The sequence below is a fragment of the Glycine max genome, chromosome 20 (genome assembly GCF_000004515.6).
Source record: "Glycine max cultivar Williams 82 chromosome 20, Glycine_max_v4.0, whole genome shotgun sequence".
NCBI lineage: Eukaryota > Viridiplantae > Streptophyta > Magnoliopsida > Fabales > Fabaceae > Glycine > Glycine max.
In genome coordinates, this window is record NC_038256.2 from 43,769,098 (window position 1) to 43,790,150 (window position 21,053).

General features: G+C 31.8%; 2 protein-coding genes across 5 annotated transcripts; one reads left to right on the top strand and one right to left on the bottom strand.

Annotated features, from left to right (window-relative positions):
• The first annotated feature begins 2,544 nt into the window (after nt 1–2,544).
• LOC100786882 (heterogeneous nuclear ribonucleoprotein 1) lies at nt 2,545–6,279 on the top strand. Of its 2 annotated transcripts, XR_420402.4 has the most exons (3): nt 2,591–3,012; nt 4,087–5,441; nt 5,936–6,279. XR_420402.4 is itself a non-coding variant. In XM_003556298.4 (2 exons), exons 1-2 carry the CDS (start codon nt 2,791–2,793, stop codon nt 5,293–5,295), a joined length of 1,431 nt encoding a protein of 476 aa, XP_003556346.1. In that variant the 5' UTR covers nt 2,545–2,790; the 3' UTR covers nt 5,296–5,668. The 2 variants fall into 2 exon arrangements, 1 of the variants encoding a protein (XP_003556346.1); XM_003556298.4 differs by lacking the exon at nt 5,936–6,279 and having other exon boundaries at nt 2,545–3,012; nt 4,087–5,668.
• A 4,350-nt stretch (nt 6,280–10,629) lies between these two features.
• Nucleotides 10,630–19,934, bottom strand: LOC100815937 (tuberculostearic acid methyltransferase UfaA1). Of its 3 annotated transcripts, XM_006606291.4 has the most exons (24): nt 19,506–19,926; nt 17,394–17,611; nt 16,970–17,075; nt 16,784–16,885; nt 16,618–16,677; nt 16,411–16,492; nt 16,098–16,245; nt 15,603–15,726; nt 15,311–15,491; nt 15,082–15,110; nt 14,764–14,912; nt 14,153–14,255; nt 13,905–14,000; nt 13,767–13,822; nt 13,561–13,684; nt 12,965–13,027; nt 12,788–12,847; nt 12,537–12,698; nt 12,321–12,394; nt 12,144–12,237; nt 11,840–11,976; nt 11,674–11,754; nt 11,473–11,578; nt 10,630–11,014 (listed from the first exon to the last, which is right to left on the bottom strand). In XM_006606291.4, the coding sequence occupies exons 1-24, from the start codon at nt 19,677–19,679 to the stop codon at nt 10,958–10,960; spliced, it is 2,586 nt and encodes an 861-aa protein (XP_006606354.1). In that variant the 5' UTR covers nt 19,680–19,926; the 3' UTR covers nt 10,630–10,957. The 3 variants fall into 3 exon arrangements, 2 of the variants coding, with proteins under 2 accessions (XP_006606354.1, XP_006606356.1); XR_005890326.1 differs by lacking the exon at nt 10,630–11,014 and having other exon boundaries at nt 11,517–11,578; nt 11,840–11,900; nt 19,506–19,934; XM_006606293.3 differs by lacking the exons at nt 16,618–16,677; nt 16,784–16,885; nt 16,970–17,075; nt 17,394–17,611; nt 19,506–19,926 and having other exon boundaries at nt 15,603–15,676.
• Between the last annotated feature and the right edge of the window lie 1,119 nt (nt 19,935–21,053).

The following is a 21,053-nucleotide window of genomic DNA, read 5'->3' on the forward strand; positions in this document are numbered from 1 at the left end:
TCTACAAGCTCACTTTTGTGATCACTCTACAAGATTAAGCTCATTCTTGCCTACATATCTCATCTCCCTTTACAGTCTATTTTTTGTTAGCCCGAGAGGTTTTAGTAGGTTATAGGAAGTTAATTTTACACATCTTTTATACTCTCTGACATTGACATCAGAGTTTTTGTGTGGGTGTATGCAAGTTTCACTTCTCACTAAAGATCATTGCACTCATTGGAATCCTCAGTATTGCATGAAGCATCCATCATGTTCAAAAACACTATCAAAGCAAGCTTGACACTCAGATGCTAATATGGAATTAAAACTTGGGATCATGGTTAGCATCAAAATAACCCATTTATTATAATTAAAATTGTTGAAAAAAAACACTTAAATACGTATCATGGATTGGAGTCTTATTAAATCTTTTAGGTTTGGACCATCTTCAACTTAAATTAAGTATACTCATCTTGAGTTCTCATCTTTCATTTTATTGTTATATATAATATTGATTAATTTAGTCATCATGTACAATTTTAGGTTTATATAATTTATGGATCCCCTCGTTTGAGTGTATATTTGATTTATTTACGTATCTCTTTTGCACCAATAATCACTTCCCATTCTCATAAGTGCCTCTGGGATGTTACAATGTTATCTTAATAAGCATGTATAGTAACTTTTAAAATCAAGATTTTTGTAAATATGTAATATAATGATATAAACTATTTATATTTTAAATAACATATTAATACCTTGGAATATATATTACAAGAGTGTATCCACAAGTTTCTAAATTATATAACATTTTGTATATAACATTTTGTTGATGACAACTTTTAATATAAATAATATTACAACAACAATGATAAGAACAAAATATTATCTCAATAGACAATATCTGTCATATGATCACACAATATTATTTACTTTTTTTGTCTTGTGTTAGAGATCACAAATGTTCCTTGATTTATTGCATAAAAATTTTAAAATTTTCATCAATAATATATAATACAAATGTATCAATTATCTTGGTTAAAAACTATAGTTTTGAAAAAAGTAATTTACCATGGAACACCTTTGTTTATAAATAGACATGAAAATAAAATATTTAACAAAGATAAATTTTATATATTTTTTATTGTTGGGTTAAAATTAGATAAAGCAAGAAAAAATATACATGTCCCATGGTAAACCTATGTTAAATTTTCTTAATCCAATAAATAAACCATACAACATTCCCTTAACAATCAAGCAACATAAATTTTGAAAATTCAACATTTTTAGTAAATATGAAATCTAATGATAGGAATTTATTTATATTTTAAATAACCGATTGTACCTTAAGATAAATGTATTAATTTCCTTTTTTATATTATATAAAACTTTAAATACTTTTTCTTATTGATGACAACTTTTAATATAATGATTACAATTACAATAACAATAACAAAATCTCATCTTCAAGATAATATCGACTATATGAATCAACTCATTTCAGTCAATTTGGTTAAAGATCAAATTTTAGCAAAGTTTTTTATGATGGCGAACCTCCAAAATTAATGTATGTATTGATAAAATTCAATGTTTGTTAAATTATATATATATATTAAAAATGATATATAATATCAATTAATTTCATTCTAATTGTCTTATCATATTTGAAGTGTATGCGTAATTTTATTTTTAGTATCATTAACTAATTTTTTTTATTATTCTATTTTAAAATTTAGATTCATGAATATATTTAGAGACCCCATGCGCACTTATAAATAATTCTTTTGAATAAATTTTATTACACAACAGGCAAAAATTAATTTAGAATACATTTTATTAAAAAAGTATATGTTAAAAATAGGATAGATTCAAAATTTATATTTATAAAATATATTTGACTTGATTAAAGTAAAAAAAAAAACGAGAAAAAGCGCATAAGGCTTCAACAAATTATTTGTCTTTAAATTGTGAAAAAAACGAGAGAAAATTAAATTCATTAAATGGTAAATTTATCTACCTACTCACTAGTTGACATTTGATTTCAATAAATATGCATTATTATATAATTTTTTGTTACTGTAAATCAGTTAGAAATCATCTTTGATATAATTTGAAGTAAATTATTTTTAAAATTGATAAATATACGATATATATATATATATATATATATATATATATATATATATATATATATATATATATTAAATTGTGATTGAATAATAATATAAAATTATTTATACCATGAATATAAAGACTATTTATGTTAAAAAATACTTATAATTTTTTTTAACAAAAATGCGATTAATTACAAAATGCTTTCACTCTTTTTTAACAAAATAAAAAATATATGTATCTTTCATGTAAATGACAGCAAATTTTTACATTAATAAAACAGTAAATTTTATTTCTTCATTATTTTTTTCCTTCTGATTTATTATTATTTTTCTTACACTTAATTTTGTCTTTCTTGGTCCAAAGAAAGGATTGGAAGTGTATTTTGATTTTGATTATTAATTGAATAGAATTGTTATAAAAAAATGGAATCAAACAAATCTGAGCCGTGAAACGAGACTACCTTTTGAAAAACACTACAAAAACCAAACACACTCACTCGCACACTCTCATTCATTTATTCGTGTCTTGGAAGCCCTCACTCTTCCCTCTTTTCTTTCTTTCATCCCCAAATCAAAACCTAAATTCCCACCTTCAACTTTCTCCCCCAAATCGACCACCACCACTGTCAAGCCCATTCATTTATATTTTATTCGTATATATACATACAGAGAGTGAGTGAGAGAGAGAGTGGGAAGAATGGATTCGGATCAAGGCAAGCTTTTCATCGGTGGGATTTCATGGGATACGACGGAGGACAAGCTCAAGGAGCATTTCGGTAACTACGGCGACGTTTTGAGCACTTCCGTCATGCGGGAGAAGAACACTGGGAAGCCAAGGGGCTTTGGTTTCGTCGTTTTTGCGGATCCTAACATTCTAGATAGGGTTTTGGAAGACAAACATGTCATAGACGGCAGAACGGTAACGCTTCTATCATTTTTTTTGTCATTTCTTTACTTCATGTTCCGATTGAAAGTATTGTATTGTACTTTTTAGCGTGGTTGTTGCTGGTTCTGAATTGGGGGTATCTTCTAGGGGGTAAAAATGAGCCGTGGTTTATTTTTTGTTGTTAAATGATTGATGGCTTTTTGTTTAGGGTCTTAACTGTTCTCGCGGTTTGTTCATGGAGGTAGGGCTTATTTAGTTTTTTATTTCCTTGGCATATATTTACTTTTGGTTGACTAGTTTCTGTAACGCTGGGCTAATTGTTTTGTTCATGGCTTGCTTTGCTACTTTGGTTTTCTTAATTCAAGACGTGTTTTGCCAAAACTCTTTCAAATGATGAAGGTTTTAGGTCTTGTGCCTGTGGGCTAAGTTGTTAGGAAACAAGTAATTGTTGTGCTACTAGCTGTGGTGAACTGTTGTTGATGGATGGATGTGGAAAGGGACTGCATAGATTCCTCTGCTCTTTGTTTGCTTTGAAAACAAAAATCTGCTTTATTACTCAAGGGAGTTGATAAATGTTAGCATTTCTTTGGTTGTTGGTATACGATGCATCAAGTATATGATGATTGCAGTTTATCCGTACTACTTAAATCTCTTAGATTTTTTTTCCCTCAAATTGAGACAAGTATACTTGTAATTCCTTTGTTCAATTCTTGAAATGCAAAGAAGTAGAAATCTTTTGAAGTTGGAAGTATTCGATGCATTTCCTTCAACGATTTGCATAATCACAAGTGTTGACATATGCTTGTATTTAGGAATAGGATTGGTTTGCTTGTTTTCATGGATGAGTATGCCCCAGCTTGAATGCAGTACCATCAATGGTTCTTGTGGGATCTATTGATAGCTTTTGTCATGTTTTGTTTTGTATGGTTTTGGATATATATTATGGTCGTATATGTAAAACCATGAATTAATGCCTCTTCCTCAAAGATTTGTTTTCATAATGTTGATAACGTGGAATATTGATTAATTGGGATCTTGTGTTTGCTTTTCTTTTCATTATCAATTAAAGGCCCAACTAGCAACTTATTTTATAATTTCATTATACAGGTTGATGCCAAAAAGGCCTTCTCAAGAGAGGATCAACAAATTTCTGTCACTTCCAGAGGTGGAAATTCCAATTCTGGCATGAATTCTGAAAATGGAGGAAACATCAGGACTAAAAAGATATTTGTTGGAGGGTTGCCTCCCACCCTGACTGAAGAAAAATTTCGTCTGTACTTTGAGTCTTATGGACATGTAACTGATGTAGTAGTCATGTATGACCAGAATACTGGGCGTCCACGGGGATTTGGGTTTATTTCATTTGATACTGAGGAGGCAGTTGATAGGGTTTTGCACAAATCATTTCATGATTTAAATGGTAAACAAGTTGAGGTAAAGCGTGCACTTCCCAAGGATGCCAATCCTGGTGCAAGTGGCCGTATGATGGGTGGTGCTGGAGGTGGTGGTGCTGGAATTGGTGGGTATCAAGGTTATGGGGCATCTGGTGGCAGCCAAAATGCATATGATGGTCGTATGGATTCTAGTAGGTATATGCAGCCTCAAAGCGCTGCAGGTGGATTCCCTCCTTACGGTTCTTCTGCCTATAGTGCTCCTGGGTATGGTTATGGTCCGGCTAATAATGGCATTGGTTATGGTGCATATGGAAGTTATGGTAGTGCCACTGCTGGGTATGGTGGACCTGCTGGTGCAACATATGGGAATCCTAATGTCCCTAATGCTGCTTATGCTGGTGGTCCACCTGGTGGCCCAAGAAGTTCATGGCCTGCTCAGGCTCCTTCTGGTTATGGATCTATGGGTTATGGGAACACTGCTGCTTGGGGTGCTCCTAGTGGTGGTGCTGGATCTGGTGGTGGCGGTCCTGGTTCAGCAACTGCAGGTCAGTCCCCTGGTGGAGCTGCTGGATATGGGAATCAAGGTTATGGATATGGTGGGTATGCTGGATATGGTGGAAGTGATAGTTCTTATGGGAATTCAAGTGCATATGGTACTGTTGGTGGACGTACTGGGAGTGGTCCAAACAGTAATGCTAGTGCTCCTGGTGGGACTGAACTAACAAGTAGTGGTGGCAGTGGCAACTATATGGGTGGTGGCTATGGGGATGCAAATGGAAATTCAGGTTATGGAAATGCAGCTTGGAGATCTGAACAAACTCATGCATCTGGAAATTATGGGACTCCTCAGGGAAATGGTGGGCAAGTTGGTTATGGTGGTGGCTATGGTGGTGCTCAGTCTCGACAAGCCCAACAGCAGTAATTTTGATAGTTGAATCTATTGCTGGATCTTGAACTTCAACTTGAGGATCCCTGGCCTTTTCAAAGTCTTAAATCATGAGGTCACAATGAATTCTTCCAGCAGCAAAGGAGTGGCTCAAAGATCGATGTCAATACACAATGGGACTGGTTGGGTTGCTTGAATCCCAGTAGTTTGCAGTATCTGCTTTCCTAGTTTATAATAAGTAGTATGGTTGAAGAGATACTAGATGCTACTTTCTATTTAGTATTCGTTTCTGCGTGTAGCTTTAATTTGCGTGCTTATGATTTTAGTTGGTCTGGAATTGTCAGTTCTTGTAGCATTTAAGCTATAGTATCATATTTCACCTTATATGATGGTTTGATGCAGTTTATTATCTGTGTTGTCTTTTTATTGGTGTTTGAATTTTATTTCTTGTCTGTTTACCTTTGATTACAGTTTGGCAGTAAAAAATCTTATTTTGTAGACTCATACTTTAATTGTCATGACAAATAGAAATATGAAGATGTAATCAAGGTATTTACTGATAGCAGTGGACACTTGGTTGATCACTTCGTAATGGGTAGCGTAATGGTAGTCATAGTAAAAAACTTTGAGGATGGCATAATCATTTTCCCCCTGTATTTGCACTTGTGTTGTACAGGAGGAGAGGTGCACGAGTATTGAAGTGGAGCCAAGTGTCCACTCAAGGCTAAGGAATGAACTTTGGTCAATCAGTATTGTGTTTTTCTGGACCAACACGTCGTCAAATTTGGAGATTCCTGGCTTTTCATGTGATAAAATCCTATAAAATCTGGTGTGTGATGGAGGGCAGAAATTGTGAGGGTTAGCGGCACATTGACTATATCTGTTGGCTGTTGACTCATTAGAATTTTATTCTAATTCTAGGTGTCCAGACTCCAGATGATTGATACTTTTGATTCTGGCATGTGTGTTTGAATATTCATGCTCCAAATAATTCAATGTCTGGAACATCTTTTAATGTGATATGGGCAAGATTTTTAAGAAGTTCCTCATTACATTTTCATTTTCTATCACTTATGGTTATCTTTTAGTTTTAGTTTTGTGTTTTGCGATGTTTAAATATTCTTTTATATGGCAAGTGCTTTCTCTTATACCTCTCAAGGGGTTAAATTGGCATTTCTTTTATGTAGGAAGTACTTTCTGTTCTTTCATAACTTGATGTATTGTTGAGTTATTCTCAGGTAGTCAATTTCTCGCAATTATTTTTAAATTCTGTTAACAAAATGTCCTTACTAATAATCCTCTTATTAAAGGAAGTATTTGTCTTTTAAGTTTGCAAGACGTTAAATATATTTATTTTTTGTTTTATTACTTTTTTTTCCACATTAGGTTTTCGTAGTCCACAAAGTGTTCCCTTTGTTTGTCCCTACTTTTAATTTAGAAACGATTTGGATGTGATTTTAAGCATGGATGACCAATTGAATATAACACCTTACACATGGACAGGCTTTCCTTGTAGCAGATTTTGGAGGATTGACGTTTACAGCGATTTAAAACAGCTTTTTAAGAGATGTTTTTGACATTTTCTTTATATTTAATTTCTTGGTGTATTCTAAGGAGTATTTTTTTTTTCTTGGTGTTTTTCGTAATTACTGATAGTGATAGCACTTTCAAATTGTTAGTTTGTGACTTTTGATGAAATGTTAGGTTATATTGGCAGGCGCCTCCGTTGGGAGTTGGGGGAACTGCGAAGTTCACAGAAAGAAACGCGCTTTCTTTGTGTGGACCCTTGAGTGAAACGAGCTTACTAGTTAGGAGGCCCAAACATTACATAAAGCTTGTATTAATGAACTATGTACATAGCACATTTCCATACAAGGAGAGGAGTGGGAATGCGGGATCATAAAAACACATGAATGATGAAGTAATTATATAAAATAATCTCCTGTATAATCCCTTGACTCTGAATTGTTTGTGTTAAACAATGTGTTATTTGTGAAAGTTCTTGGGTTCGTTGCAATACTTGAACCTACCAGTCTCTTTCAAATCTTTAGAAAGTTATCGGAAGTTGAAAATTAACAGTCGAAATTAAAGGATCTGAGGCTTTTATTAATGGAAAAATGCTGAAAAGTGTCAAATGGAGCAAAACATAAGCTGAATGAATTACATGCAGTCCAGGTTTGGTGGCTAATTTCGTCTAATTAATTCTGCTAAATGCTCTAAATGAGTTTTACGATAAGACAGATGGTTGACATGTTTTTATTTGTTTTGATGCCAAAAACAGCTACTTTACTTCATGTTTTGGTTAAGAGATGAGATTTTTTTTTTCTTCTTCGAAGAAACGAAATAAAAGTGGATATTTGTTGCCGGAGTAAAAAAAATAAATGATTGGTAAAACTGATCATCAGCACACACCGTTTCTGATTTTTGATTTCGGTCTCTTATGTAGAATGGAGAGGAGAAACAAGACATTCTGTGAAGATTTTTTTTTTATTACTCATAGGTACAAAATATTCATTGATTTTATTAATAATTAATCTTTACTAATGAATTCAATTAGTTACTTTTGTGAGATTTTCATTTTCATTTTTTTACACCCACAAGAGTTTTACGTTTAGGTATGATGATATGATTTTCTAACTTTCAACAAGTTTATGTTATAATGGTTGGCCTCCATGCCAGCAGGTTATGAAATTAAATATATAAATTAAAAAATAATGCTACAATTTATTTGTTATATATAAAATCCAAAAAATAATGTTATATATATATATATAATTTTTATATATTTTAATTAATTAAATGATTTTGTGATGTCACTTTAAGCGATTATGTTAAATCTAGATTCAATTAAAATAAAGTAAAAGAAATAAAACATGGAAAATTAAAGATTCAATAAAAAATTGTAGATTTTCAAATTAGGAGACTAAAAATACAGAAAAAAGAGATCAAAATTAAGGATAAAAAATTAAAGTGGACTAAAATTCTAATCTAGCTTAAAATAAAATATACAATGATAGAAAAAATATTAAAATTAGTAATCCGTACATCTCATCATCTTCAGAAAATACTGCTCTTGTTATTTCTAAGAGGACAATTATTCTTGCACATTGCTATTCATGGGGGTTTGTTTTTGAAGAAATTGAGCTTAGATATGCTGAACCAATCTTTAAAAAATAAATCTAACTAGATTGGCATATTAAACTAGTTGAACAAATACCAAAATGTGGTTGGGTTAAGTTCTAATATGCTCAAATTTTTTAAGTAATGTCTAAATTGAGTCTTGTGGATGAAAATAATATAAATAAGAGGAGAGATTCTATTAAAAGTTATCAGTCTAATTTTTTGATGGAGATTAATCATAAAAAAATACTAATAAATGTTTCATATCAATATCGTAATAATACAAACAACTAATTAAACAAATTATGAGTTATTTTTTAGTTTAAATATTATGTAGAAGGTGTGAGAGAGACAATGAACAATGAAGGAAGGGGGTGGAGCTTGGAGGAGGTGAAGTAAGGAGAGGGGAAACCTTTATATTAAAATTTAATATAATACTAAAATATTTTGTCTTCAGTAAATGTTTTAATTTGTTTTTTTTATTGAGTTCTTATAAATTATCTTTGTTTTGTTTATAGTCCCTATTAATGTTTTTCTTACCATCTTTTATGCAATGGATATTGGCGGTAGAGACAAAATAAATGAATTAAAATTTGTAAGGATGAAGCAAACTTTTTTTTTTTTGCAGGGATTAAAATAAAAAATTACTAACTTGGAAGGATGAGAAAATATGTTCAAACAAGTCATAACGTAAATAAGAGAGATAGAAAGAAAAGGAAAAAGGTAAAAAGAGAAAGTAATGAATGTGATATCTGATGCAATAAAAAAAAGGAAGGAAAAAGTGAGATGACAATTAGATGAAAGAGAAAGGAGATGGACGAGCATACTTTTTCTTGGTTTAAATATATTTTTATACATGTAATATATATATTTTTAGTTTACTACCTTTTTTTTTTTTACTATCTAGCATTTTTAAATTTTTACTTTTGGTATTTATTAGTCTAAGTTCGTTAAATAATGACATGACACTCTGTTAATCTGTATATCATCACTTAACTAATGATGTAACACTCTATTAGTTTGTCATATTATCACTTAACCGGTCAATACTAATGAAAGATATCAATAGCAAAATTTTAGAAATGTTAGTTAGTAAAATAAAAAAATATTTTTTAGGTGATAAACTGTAACAAAAAATATTACATGTATGAAAAATATATTTAAATCATTTTCCTTTACATATTTCAAACACCTCACGCCTTGCTGCTTGGGCTTGAAGCTAGTTGTAATAACAAACATAGGGACAACAATTTTCACAAATTTTGTAGACTTGTAATTGATATGCTTAAATTTTTAAAATCATTGAAATTCCATCATTAATCTGAAATACGTTGTCAATAAGAATTAAATATATGGTGCGTTTGATTTGCTAAGAAGACACGAGAGATAAAATAATATTGGACAAATAGCTAAGTCATAAGACAATTTTTTATATCGTACTTTGTTTGGTGGTCGATACATGGTACATGTAATTTTGTGTTGTATCTTGTTTAATGTGCTTACGTATGAGATAAAATAATACAAATTTTACTATAATATCTTTTGTACTATGCAATGTTTGGTTTGCACTAGGAAAAGATACAAAACAAGATTTTGAAACTTTTTAAATTATTTTATTATTTAACATACAATTTATTATCATGTTTTTATAAGTATCATATTATAAAATTTAAAAATTTTTAAATAATTAACGAAGTGCATAAGTAAGCTAATAATAATTTATCATATTGCCTTTCCTATCCATTTCAATTCTTTTTTTCTGTTCGTTTTTTAAAATTTTTTTGAGCGACCCAGCTTATCTTGCAAGTAAAGGAATGGGATGAAAAAAAGTTAGGTGTTAAACGTTGACCACACAACAAAGGAGAGTCACCTCCATGGAGGAGGCGCGACCCCTAATGCCATCGGGCCCAGGGCCTAGCCGGGTGAGACCGTCATAGGGTCATGGAGGAGGCGCGACCTCGCCGGAGTTGGTCAAAAGAAATAATAAAAACATAACAAGAAGGAAGAAGAAGACAATGAAAACATTTGAATAAATTAATAATGAAAAGAAAGAAATAATGAGCAAAAATGAAAAATGAAACAACAATAGTTCATATGGCCTTCGCCGGTGGCCAAGATACCCATCTGCGAGGTGAAGTGAAACAAATCAACAGAAAAAAGAAAGAAAGAATGAAAAAATGAAAGGGAAGAAGAGGGGAAGGAAGAATGAAGAGGAGGAGCATATGAAAAGAAAAAGTGAGATAATGAAAATTAGCAAAATAGGGATAATATTATATGTTTACTTGTCAGCTACGGGATAAAAAGTTACACAGAAATTTAATGAGTTATTTGTTTTTGGGCATCAATAAGCTTGTTCCTTTTTAAAAAAATATCATTTGTGAGAAAAACTTCTCACCAATCTTGCTGTTTGCCACGGCAAAACAGCACATTTCAGCTCCTCTATTTTAACAATGTACAAGAGATCTATATTGACAAAAAAATTACTTCGAGATTATCAAGAAAGGAGATACATGGTGGCACCATCATGTAATGCACTTTGGTAGAATGTGTGAGGCTTGTTCTGTCAACTGGTTTTGGTCTAGCTTTTGTATGGATCGCCTAATGCAGGAACGTTACCAGGGCGTGAGAAAACCACCTACATGGTACATAAAACATATTATATACTTGTTTTGTTACAATCGCAACTGCGAGCAACATGTTACATTTTGACAAGTGTCACTGTTGAATAGAATATCTTGTTAATCAAGTACTCAAAGGTTAACCTAAATTTCAGCAAAATTAACATCAAGTTTGTTACAGAAATTTGGGTTGTTTTTCTAGAAAATGATATTTTACTGGTAGATTACATGATAGCAAAATTAACACTAACTTTGTTACCATAACGTGGTTTAATTCATGTGGCAGACTTTGACCATTGAGAGAAGACTAGATTGCTGTTGTCAGTATTACATAATAGCTAAGTTTAGGTTGGTACTTTCTTGTAGGATGATGGCCAGCACATAAGAATGACACATAAGGCTATGCCAAGTCATCTTAACTAGTGAGTTTAATGGATAAAGTTACTCCAAGATTGTAACAGTAACTGTAATATACCTGATAATTCCCTAGTGTGAGTGACTTAAAACCTGCACCACAGTAATCAAAATAGTATTCCCATGTCCTGATAAATTTTTCATTGAATCCGAGAGCCAAAATTTCACTGTCAGCACAAAAATAAACATAATAATTAGCTGTTGTAAGTAGTTACTTGAATTTAACATACAAAAGTGAGTTTCAATCAAATTAATAGCATACTTCTGCCTTTTCAAGAAGTTTTTTCTCCAGCATCTGAGTGTTTGGTAGTAATGAATACCTATGTTTTCAACGTGCTCCACGCTGCATTTAAGAAAATTCTTTTCTGTAAGAGAAAAGAATGAAGGGAAAGCTCATTGATAAAACTCTATTTAGATGTAAATTGTACCATAGTCTGGATGTGGCTGCCATGGCAGATGTTATCCTACTTAGAGAGGGTAGGCAACCTCCTGGAAATATATATTCCTTTATAAAATCAGAACTGCGCCTATATTCATCATAACGCTCATCCGGGATTGATATGAACTATAGAAAATAACCATCTTTTCAATAGTTAGCAGTAATTTAAATACCAAAAATAATGTGCATGTTCTTGTTTCCTTTGTATAGCATGCCCTGTATAAAGTTTTTTAATCTAAACATTACATAAAAAAGAACCATACAGATAATAAAAGTAATAATCTATCAAACACCTGGAGAACAAGAAGTCCATTATCCGCCAATACTGATTCACAACAGCCAAAGAACTCTTCCATGTATTCATGACCAACAGCTTCTATCATTTCACTGAAGTATGCTTATACAAGTTATGCAATGTGTTGGAAAATTGCAACTAGTCTGCAAAGTAAATTAAATGATAAATAGCTCACCAAGATATAATCCTATCGTATTTATATGTCTTGGGCAATTGGCGATAGTCGCATAGAACAAAATTGATGCGGTCCTGGAACCATGAATAAAATAACATGAATTCACTTGAGAATTTCTAACATTGCATTTAGCTTTTCCAAATTTCATAAAAAAATCCATCATATTTTATGTTATGAAATTCGTGAAACTGTGAAAATAAATGAGCTTGTAAATACCTGAAGCCCAGCATCTTTAACTCTTTGTTCTGCAAGTTTCAGTTGCTCCTCAGACAAAGTGATACCAGTGTATTTGCAGCCGGTTTGTTTGACAACTTCAATGGCTAAACTTCCCCATCCACATCCAATCTCAAGAATTTCATGTGTCTTATCTATTCTAGCCTTGATTTATTGAAGGAAAGTTCTTATAAGACCTTTTGTAAGATAACAACTAAAATACTAGTAATAAGATAGCAATCAAAGGCACTTACTTTTTCAATCAGGAGAGAGATTTTTCTCTTTTGTGCATCTTTCAAGTCTTCATCTTTATTCTACCAAATAGTTTAACAAAAAAGAAGGAAGAGTATTAACCAGCGCTGCTCCAGAAACTGGAGAAATATTTATAATGTGAAATTCTGACTCAAGCATCAGATAGTTGTTGTTCTTGCCTTGAACACTGCACATGAATATGTCATTGTTTCATCCAAGAAAGTCGCAAAGAGGTCATTGCTCTAGAAACAGGCCAAAGAAAAATTACAGCTTCTGTTCATTTAGTGTCAGGTCTCAAAAAACTATGGAATATGCATAAATAAAATGTTAACACAAAAGAGAGAGCAATTGAGAAATTCAATTACACTTCTTTGTCAAGCAATATATATTTCTAGCTGAAATATTGTGGTATAACAAACTGTATATATGCTATTCACAATCTATAAACTGTAACCGAAGCATTGAGTATGTCTATATTCATGTTACACCAAGGCAAAAGAAAGATCCAGTCCATGTTATTCATGTATGTAGTCTACAGTCTTCATGGATCTCCTATGCATGACTACAGTCTGTAACATAGTTCTTGGAAGATATTTCCTATTCCGAGCCTCTTCATTATTCCTTCGACAGGTACATACATTTTGAGAGTAAACTCAGTCTTCAAATATTTGAGTTATCTCTCTTGATAAAGAATCTTTCATTTGACTTTTTTGTGATTGTGTGTAACTAGTTATATGCTCACACTACTTTATATTGTTGGATAATGTGCTCATACCAGATCATAATGCCTAGAGATGTTCCTGCGAGCCTGCGTGAGAGTATTTCGCCTTGAAACATGATCCATGAAGAACTTTGCAGATGTCAAAGCAGACGTAAAGAAAACGGGTGTCCACCAACCCCTAAAGGCATAAAACAAAAAAAGTTTGATATGCCGATACAGTTAATATGTAAGTGTAGGCTTCAACTTACATATCCACTTACCTATTCTTCTTCAGTTTTGAGTTGGATGCATTTGAATCTCTGTTGGCTATGAGAATCTGCAGTAAAAATACCATGGTATATTGAAGTGTAGAGTCCCAAAGAGACAACTCACTGAAAGATTCAGATGAGAATGCTTACCAAAATAAGATTCAAGAGACCTTCATCTTTATCAACAAATGAAAAGTCCCCATTGATATATGCATCTGCAAGGCCTAAATCTGCCTGTGTCATCACCTGAAATATACGTACAAATGATTAGTTTTAGCTCCTTGCTAGCTACTTAATTTTAGAGTTGCATTGACAAAGATAAGCATATCTTGTCACTTCCGCAGCTAGAATGACATGAATCAATAATCATAGTTCATGTGAAATTTAAAAGTATATACCTTCCAATAAAATTGTGGATCGTGGACCCTCAAAACACTCTTCAGACCACAGTTTTTCCCAGTTCCCTCAAAGGTGAACATTGTTCCTCCCTCTTCCAGTAACCTGTACACCTCAAGGTAAATGTACCATTAACTTGAATCATTTTTTACCAGTCAAATCCATAGAAGATGAAGTAGATGATATATTTTGGACCTTGTTATTGTCAAGCTTTGAAATAAAAAAAAAAATTATGCTAAGAACAGTCTAGAGCATGATATCAAAGTAAATGTTTATTATTGTTTTCATAAATAGCAATTCCAATAGATCCTCTATTGTTTTTGGAATCACCCTCATTCAATTTTTGGTCTTCGAGCATACAAGTAAATGATAAGCTTTGTACAATTTTCCAAATTACAAGTAAAGATCCTGTGTCTAAATGAATGCCAATTCTACTTGCATACGTATTGAATGAATATATTACCAACTTGAAAGAGTAACTGAAGCTTGTATAATTCCAAAGTACTTAGGTGTGTTCACTACTATCCTGATACATCTTGGTATATTAACATCAAGCATATGATTATGATACTTTTTTGTTTTTTGAGAGAATTCTTACTGCTAGATGTCTCACATTAAACAACCAGTAGTGATATAGCAACTCAGGAATCTAGTCACAAAAATGCGTGCTCCCAGTTCCTTCCAAGAAGGTACCATGTGTTTTGGGTTGGTCTGAAGGGCACAGCAGCTTCCTAGAATGCCATGAGCTGCGATCATGCCAGCCTGAAAGTTCAATCGTATAGTTAAGTTTTGTTTCATTTCAACGGGTTGGTGACAATTTGTAATTAAATTAATTGCCTCAAGACATTTCCACTTTAAGGAAACTCTTCAAAGAAATATTTTTCAGTTAAAACTATATTTCTTCTTTCATTATATACTTAGCTTTAACTACCTTAAATCCATCTTCATGAAATCCATAACCTGAAAAAGCACAAATATATGGTTAGATCACTTGGTATATTTGAAGTATATAAATTCCTCAACCTAACAAAGGTTGTTTCTAAAAAAAATGGAGATTAGATATACATAATTTAGTAGGCATGAGAGAGTTCATGGAAGCTAGTACTGTCATGATTATTAGTAGTTTATCTTGATTGTCAATACAATAAGCAGGAATGTACCTTGGTATGCTCCTGAAAACCAGATTTTTCTTTTCCCTTGAATATGGTCAAGCTCTAATGAAGCTTTGAATGCAGCAACTGATGGGACTGGATGGCCAGTTGACCACTTTAGCAAGGTATTTTCTGGTATATGGTCTGGATTGAGAGTTACAAGAAAGGGTTGACTTGTCTCTTTAATATTCTGCAAATTAGAATAAATATTAACCAACAATTTTGTCCATTACCCTCTTTAGATAGAATAGGCCCAAGACAGTTCAGTTATGATCAATGCATTTATATAAAATTTGCCAACCTGAAGAATATTGATCCAGTATGTTAGACAAACTTTGTTGTTGTTACTACCAAGAAAATTCCATGCACTCCATGCTGCTGGGTTTTGGGGCATTAAATTTTTGTCACGATGAAGAAAAATATCACTGCCAATACAGATCAAAGAATAATTGTGCATTTGGACTTATTTGAATATAGATGAAAAAAGATTCTTGATTTTAGCAACTTCACATATTTTTGTCATTAATATATATGTGATGAGATAAACGTATACCATTGCCTCCAGGCTTATAATACTTAAATTTCTGCCATAGGTCCTAAGACAATAAATTTAAGATTGTTTTCATCCTTTGGTTTGATAACACGCTGATAAAAGCATTACTATCCAACGTCAACTCTATTGAGTCTACGGAAATGATAACACAAAGATATTGTAAATATAACCACTACAATTTGTGTTATCTTATTCCCTGAGAGGAGGGTAGCTAACAATTAGAAATATTAGAAGGGATTTTACCTGTAAGCATATTGAAAAGCTCCGAGTATTCTTCGCTCATCATATGTTGCTTCATCTCCTAATAATCGCAAGGCATCAGGTGCATGCACTGCCATTATGCATCCATCATACATTTCTTGAGAACCATCATTGCAGTACACAACACATCCTGCAATAATTTTTCCAACATTGTTACTAGAGCAGCATTACATAGTCTATATATAATTATTATTTGAAAAAAAAGCGACGTGCATGCCAATCAATCCAATTGAATTCACCTTCCCTTTCTGAAGAGGAAGGAATTGAAAAAGTAACAGATGGATTGCTTTATCACCTTTTTCAGATGTCGTCGAAACCAAGTGAACCTCACGATTAGTTATTATTTGACTACCTTCCCTCTCAAGCTCTTGTTTGACCTGATTTTATGACAAAAAAATGATTTACAGCTTAAGCTGAAAGATCTCTTGTATGAGTGACAATGAAAACTGCTTCACAAGTGACACAGGTCTACAGACTTTGCATGATAATCAACAAATCACACCTTATTAACATAAGTTTGTGAGCGCCATCTTACAGTTAGCCACTGTGGTCTGCCAAAGAGCTGCAGAGAGGATCAAGGGAATCAATAAGTAATCTTTAGTTATTTGGATTATAGAACTAGATTATATGCCACTATAAATCTGGAAAAGATTCAATTGTGCTACTACCTGAAGTAGATGGTGGTTGCGACAGAATGAAAGAACTGAGAAAGCAGAGAAACTCATAACTCCTTCAGAAGAGCAGGACCAGATAGAACCACAAATTGGAATCTATAGGCATTGGATGTTATAAATATACACACTTAGCATAAAATTGATATATATAGAAAATACAGGTGACACCATTGAACTCACAAGATAGGCTTTCTGAAATAATTCGGAGTAACCCCTTGACTTGATGAATTCCCCTAGAGGCTCGTTGCGGTCAATATCTGGGTTATTCTCAAGCATATCAAGATAGCTGCATTGCAGAATTGGAAAAGAGAAAGCCAACTAATTGATCAGGGTTCAGCTGTTCAGGACAATAGGAAGTAGACTACTATACGGTATACACTTGTAATTAGTGTTCATCACAACTTTGAACTTTTTGCTGTTGAGTTCAAATTCAATATTCAGGCCAGAGAAATTAAAGCTGATCTGTATACAATTTTATCCAAAGCTTAGAAACAAAAGGCATCATCAATTTGGAGATGTTTATGTGATTTATTATTTCTTAGTTCACTGACAATCGAACACTGAAAGAAAGATTTAACTTCAACTATAGTAGGTACCAACTTGCCTAATAACATCATCTTTGAACTTGACAATTTCCCTTATCATTTGCCAGAAGTAAGGATTCAGTACATTCTTCTTCTGTGCAAACAAGCTTGACAAACCATTTCTGCTTCCCCATTCGCATCCACGACCTTTGTCTAAACTAACAGAAAAAGACATGTCTGATGATTCCATGTCAACTCCAAGATTCTCAAAAAAATCCAACATGTTAGGATAGGTGACCTGTTCAATAATCCATGTTACAATGTCAATAAATATATAGCCTCACAAGCACTGCTGTAATCATTCCATGATATAAAATAAATAGAAATTGACTTCTCTGTCCTTTTGTTAACTGGATCTATTCATGTAGTTATATTAATATTCAATTTTAAAATTGTGTAATTTTATAAAGAAACCTAAACAGCTGAGTACGGGACAACAAGTCAGGTCCAAATCAATCAGTTTCACAAACAAAGCATTGAATGCCCAACATTTTAACTGATAATACTGATGCTTCACATGAGGTTACATTAAATGCCCAGCACATAAATATATATATATATATATATATATATATATATATATATATATATATATATATATATATATGCTTCAATTTGACAATTTTTTTCATTTTTTTAGTTGCGTTCTGTCCATCGGGTTCACAATATCTAGAAGTCCAAACGAGTCTGAGCCTGATAGAAACTACACAAGTAAACATCATGACCACAGGTGGGGCCCATAGAGCTGTAAAGTTAGGTGATCAACTTAAGTATAGTTACGTGAGTGTTTTTTTTTTAATCCATATAGTTACGTGGGTCACGTGGGTGTTTGGGCGAATAAAATGTTTAAAGTATTGTAACTAAATATTTCCTTTTCATGTGCAATGGCGTATACTTTCTGGCTTTTGTAGTCTCTTGGTCTAATAATCATTCTTAGATTCAACATTCACATGGACTATTCGGGAGAGTTTGTTTGATTTGAAATATTCTTTTTCATAATTTTAAAAATACTATTTTTTTATTTTAAAAATTTATATATAAAATGATATAAATAATTACATTAACTTTCTTATTTTTTTATTATCAAAATTTGGAAAAAAGATAACATTTTTATAGCTATTGATAAATAATTTTTTTTAATCAATTAATATTTAATTTTTTCAAAAGTACACTAAAGTAATAAATTCAATATTAAATAAAAGACAATTTTCTTTCTAATAAATTAATATTTAATTTTTTAAAAGGGCAATTAATATTTAATTAATTCTTGGAAGGAGTTACTATAAAAAAGGTTTTGAAAAACTGAAATTAAATGTCAATTATGGAGAAATGGATGCTCACAAACCGGACATGTATGCTGTTGAATGGGAATAGAATAAGTAACGCTCAGGTGTGGCTAAGCATCACCCAACACTACAAACAATAAATTCGTTATTCTGCAAAATATTAACTAAGTTAATTATTCCTCTCCTGAGGTCAGTCAGCTGTTTATAAGTTATTTAGGCTAAAATGTTATTATTAAACATACAATACACCTAACTTTTCTTTCACCTCATTTTCATTTTTTTTTCTCTTTACGTTTTTACTGTTATTTATTACATCGATCAAATTTCTCTCAATCTTTTTCTAATTTTCAGCTTCACCCCAAAATACGGTATATGTTCATACTTTTCCTTTGCTAAATGAATAAAATTACAAGGAATTAAAACAACAATGGCTTCATACCACATTCTGAATTCAGCAATGTTTTTCGTCTCTGAAATTGTGAGTTTTCCTAATTCCTCTTCTAGAATATGATATTTTCACTAATCTTTTCTAATTAATCCTTGAAAATCTGAACATAATTCTCATTCTAATAATTCTATCTCGAACACTCTTGAGAACTCCAACAACATCATCTTAACACTCACATTCCATGTAAGAGAATCAAAGTTTACATGAAAACCAAAACCATTAAAAAAGCAGCACCCTTTTACTGTTCTGGATAATGTGTGACTGATTTTGAAGCTAGGATTAATTGACAATTCAATCTTCACGTAAGAAAAAAGTTATAACTAAGAAAAATAATCCTCACAAGTAGTGTGTTCAAGAATTGAATCAGAGAAAAAAAAGAAAACCATTGCAATGCTTACCCGATTGAAGACCATGAAGCCAAGGTCAACATCAACCCCATCAACATTCACAGTCTTGGCATGTCCTCCCAACGAATCCTCCTTCTCATAGAGCACCACATTCACTCCCCCTTTGGCCAAAAGATAAGCTGAAGCCAACCCACTAATCCCACTACCAACCACTGCAACTCTCATCCTTGCTCTCTACTATTTAGTTTACTATGTAACAAAAACCAGTAAGTTTCAACCCTTTTCCCTTAATTCAAGTGCCGCAATCTGAAAATGTGCATACATAGAACAACCCAAAAAGACCCTTTAATAAGAATGAGGGTAGCACTCAAGTATCAAATGGATGGATTGTATACATACGTGGAACTCAAAGGTCCACATACAAGGGAGTTGCAAGTTGAAAGTACTAAATTAATAATAGTGATTGATTCCTATTCACGTTAAACGTAAAGGGTTGTTTTCCAACAGCCGTTATCCTTGAAAATGAATAAATAAATATTAATCTTTTTGTCTAATTAATGCACGTAAATATGAGTTGGGCGCTCACTGGACGAAAGGACTAGAAAAAGTAATTTTTTATTGTCTTCAGCATCTTCAATCACCATTCATCTCTTATCTTCTGCGGTTCCGACAAAACTGCACAAATGAAACATTGAAACAAAATAAGGTCTCTCAAACTAGTATCCGATGTTCACATTTTTTAAATGCAAGAAACGATTTGCTTTCTTAAATGCTGCGTGAATTGCATTGTTCAGTATTTGAGAAATGATTCGTTTCTTAGTTAATTTTTACCTTATATCATTAATTAGTTGACATATGCTTTGTTTATTTAATTTACCACAGTGGTAAGAAGGAGATACGGTTCCTATTTTGGATATATTTGAATTTGCACTCACAAAAATATGTAGATGCATGTTTACTTTCACATTTGATAATTAATTTTGAGATCAAAATTGATTTTGGATCAATTTTCCCATATTTTTTATTTTCCATTAGAAAAATGTAGGTTCATAATTTATTCTAAATTAAAATAACTTTTGGTAGTAGGATAAAAAAAGTTAATATTAAATTTTATTCTTAATTTATTTTTATAATAAAAACATTCAAACATATATTACATCACTTTAAAATTAGTTTTGATCAAAATTATTTTTAAAAAATTAATTTTATTATTTAAAATCAATTTTATCCGTGCCTATTCAAACACATACCTAAATTGTGAGTTGTACTAAACTCTCGTGTACATGTCTTTGATTTCTATGGAAAAAAATCACTTAAATTATCTTTTGTTCTGTAACTTTTTTCATTTACATCTTTGATCATTTATATGGATTTAATGAATATTTATTTTTGTATAATTAAAATTATAATAAATAAATACTTTTTATCTAAACTTTTTATTATAAATAAATATATTTAAATATATAAGTTTATATTTTAAATTTACAACAAATAAGATAATTGTTAAATTATTTTAGTACATAATTATTAAACTTTTAAGAAAATTAGTTAGCACCATTTAGTTGTATCATTTTTATTTAAAAGTAGTTCTTTTATAAA

Coding starts and splice junctions, on each gene's coding strand:
- LOC100786882 (XM_003556298.4), top strand. CDS start 2,791: ATGGATTCGGATCAAGGCAAGCTTTTCATCGGTGGGATTTCATGGGAT. Junction 3,013..4,086: donor ATGTCATAGACGGCAGAACG/GTAACGCTTCTA, acceptor TTCATTATACAG/GTTGATGCCAAAAAGGCCTT.
- LOC100815937 (XM_006606291.4), bottom strand. CDS start 19,679: ATGAGAGTTGCAGTGGTTGGTAGTGGGATTAGTGGGTTGGCTTCAGCT. Junction 16,678..16,783: donor GCAACCACCATCTACTTCAG/GTAGTAGCACAA, acceptor TCCTCTCTGCAG/CTCTTTGGCAGACCACAGTG. Junction 16,246..16,410: donor TTCGACGACATCTGAAAAAG/GTGATAAAGCAA, acceptor AAATTATTGCAG/GATGTGTTGTGTACTGCAAT.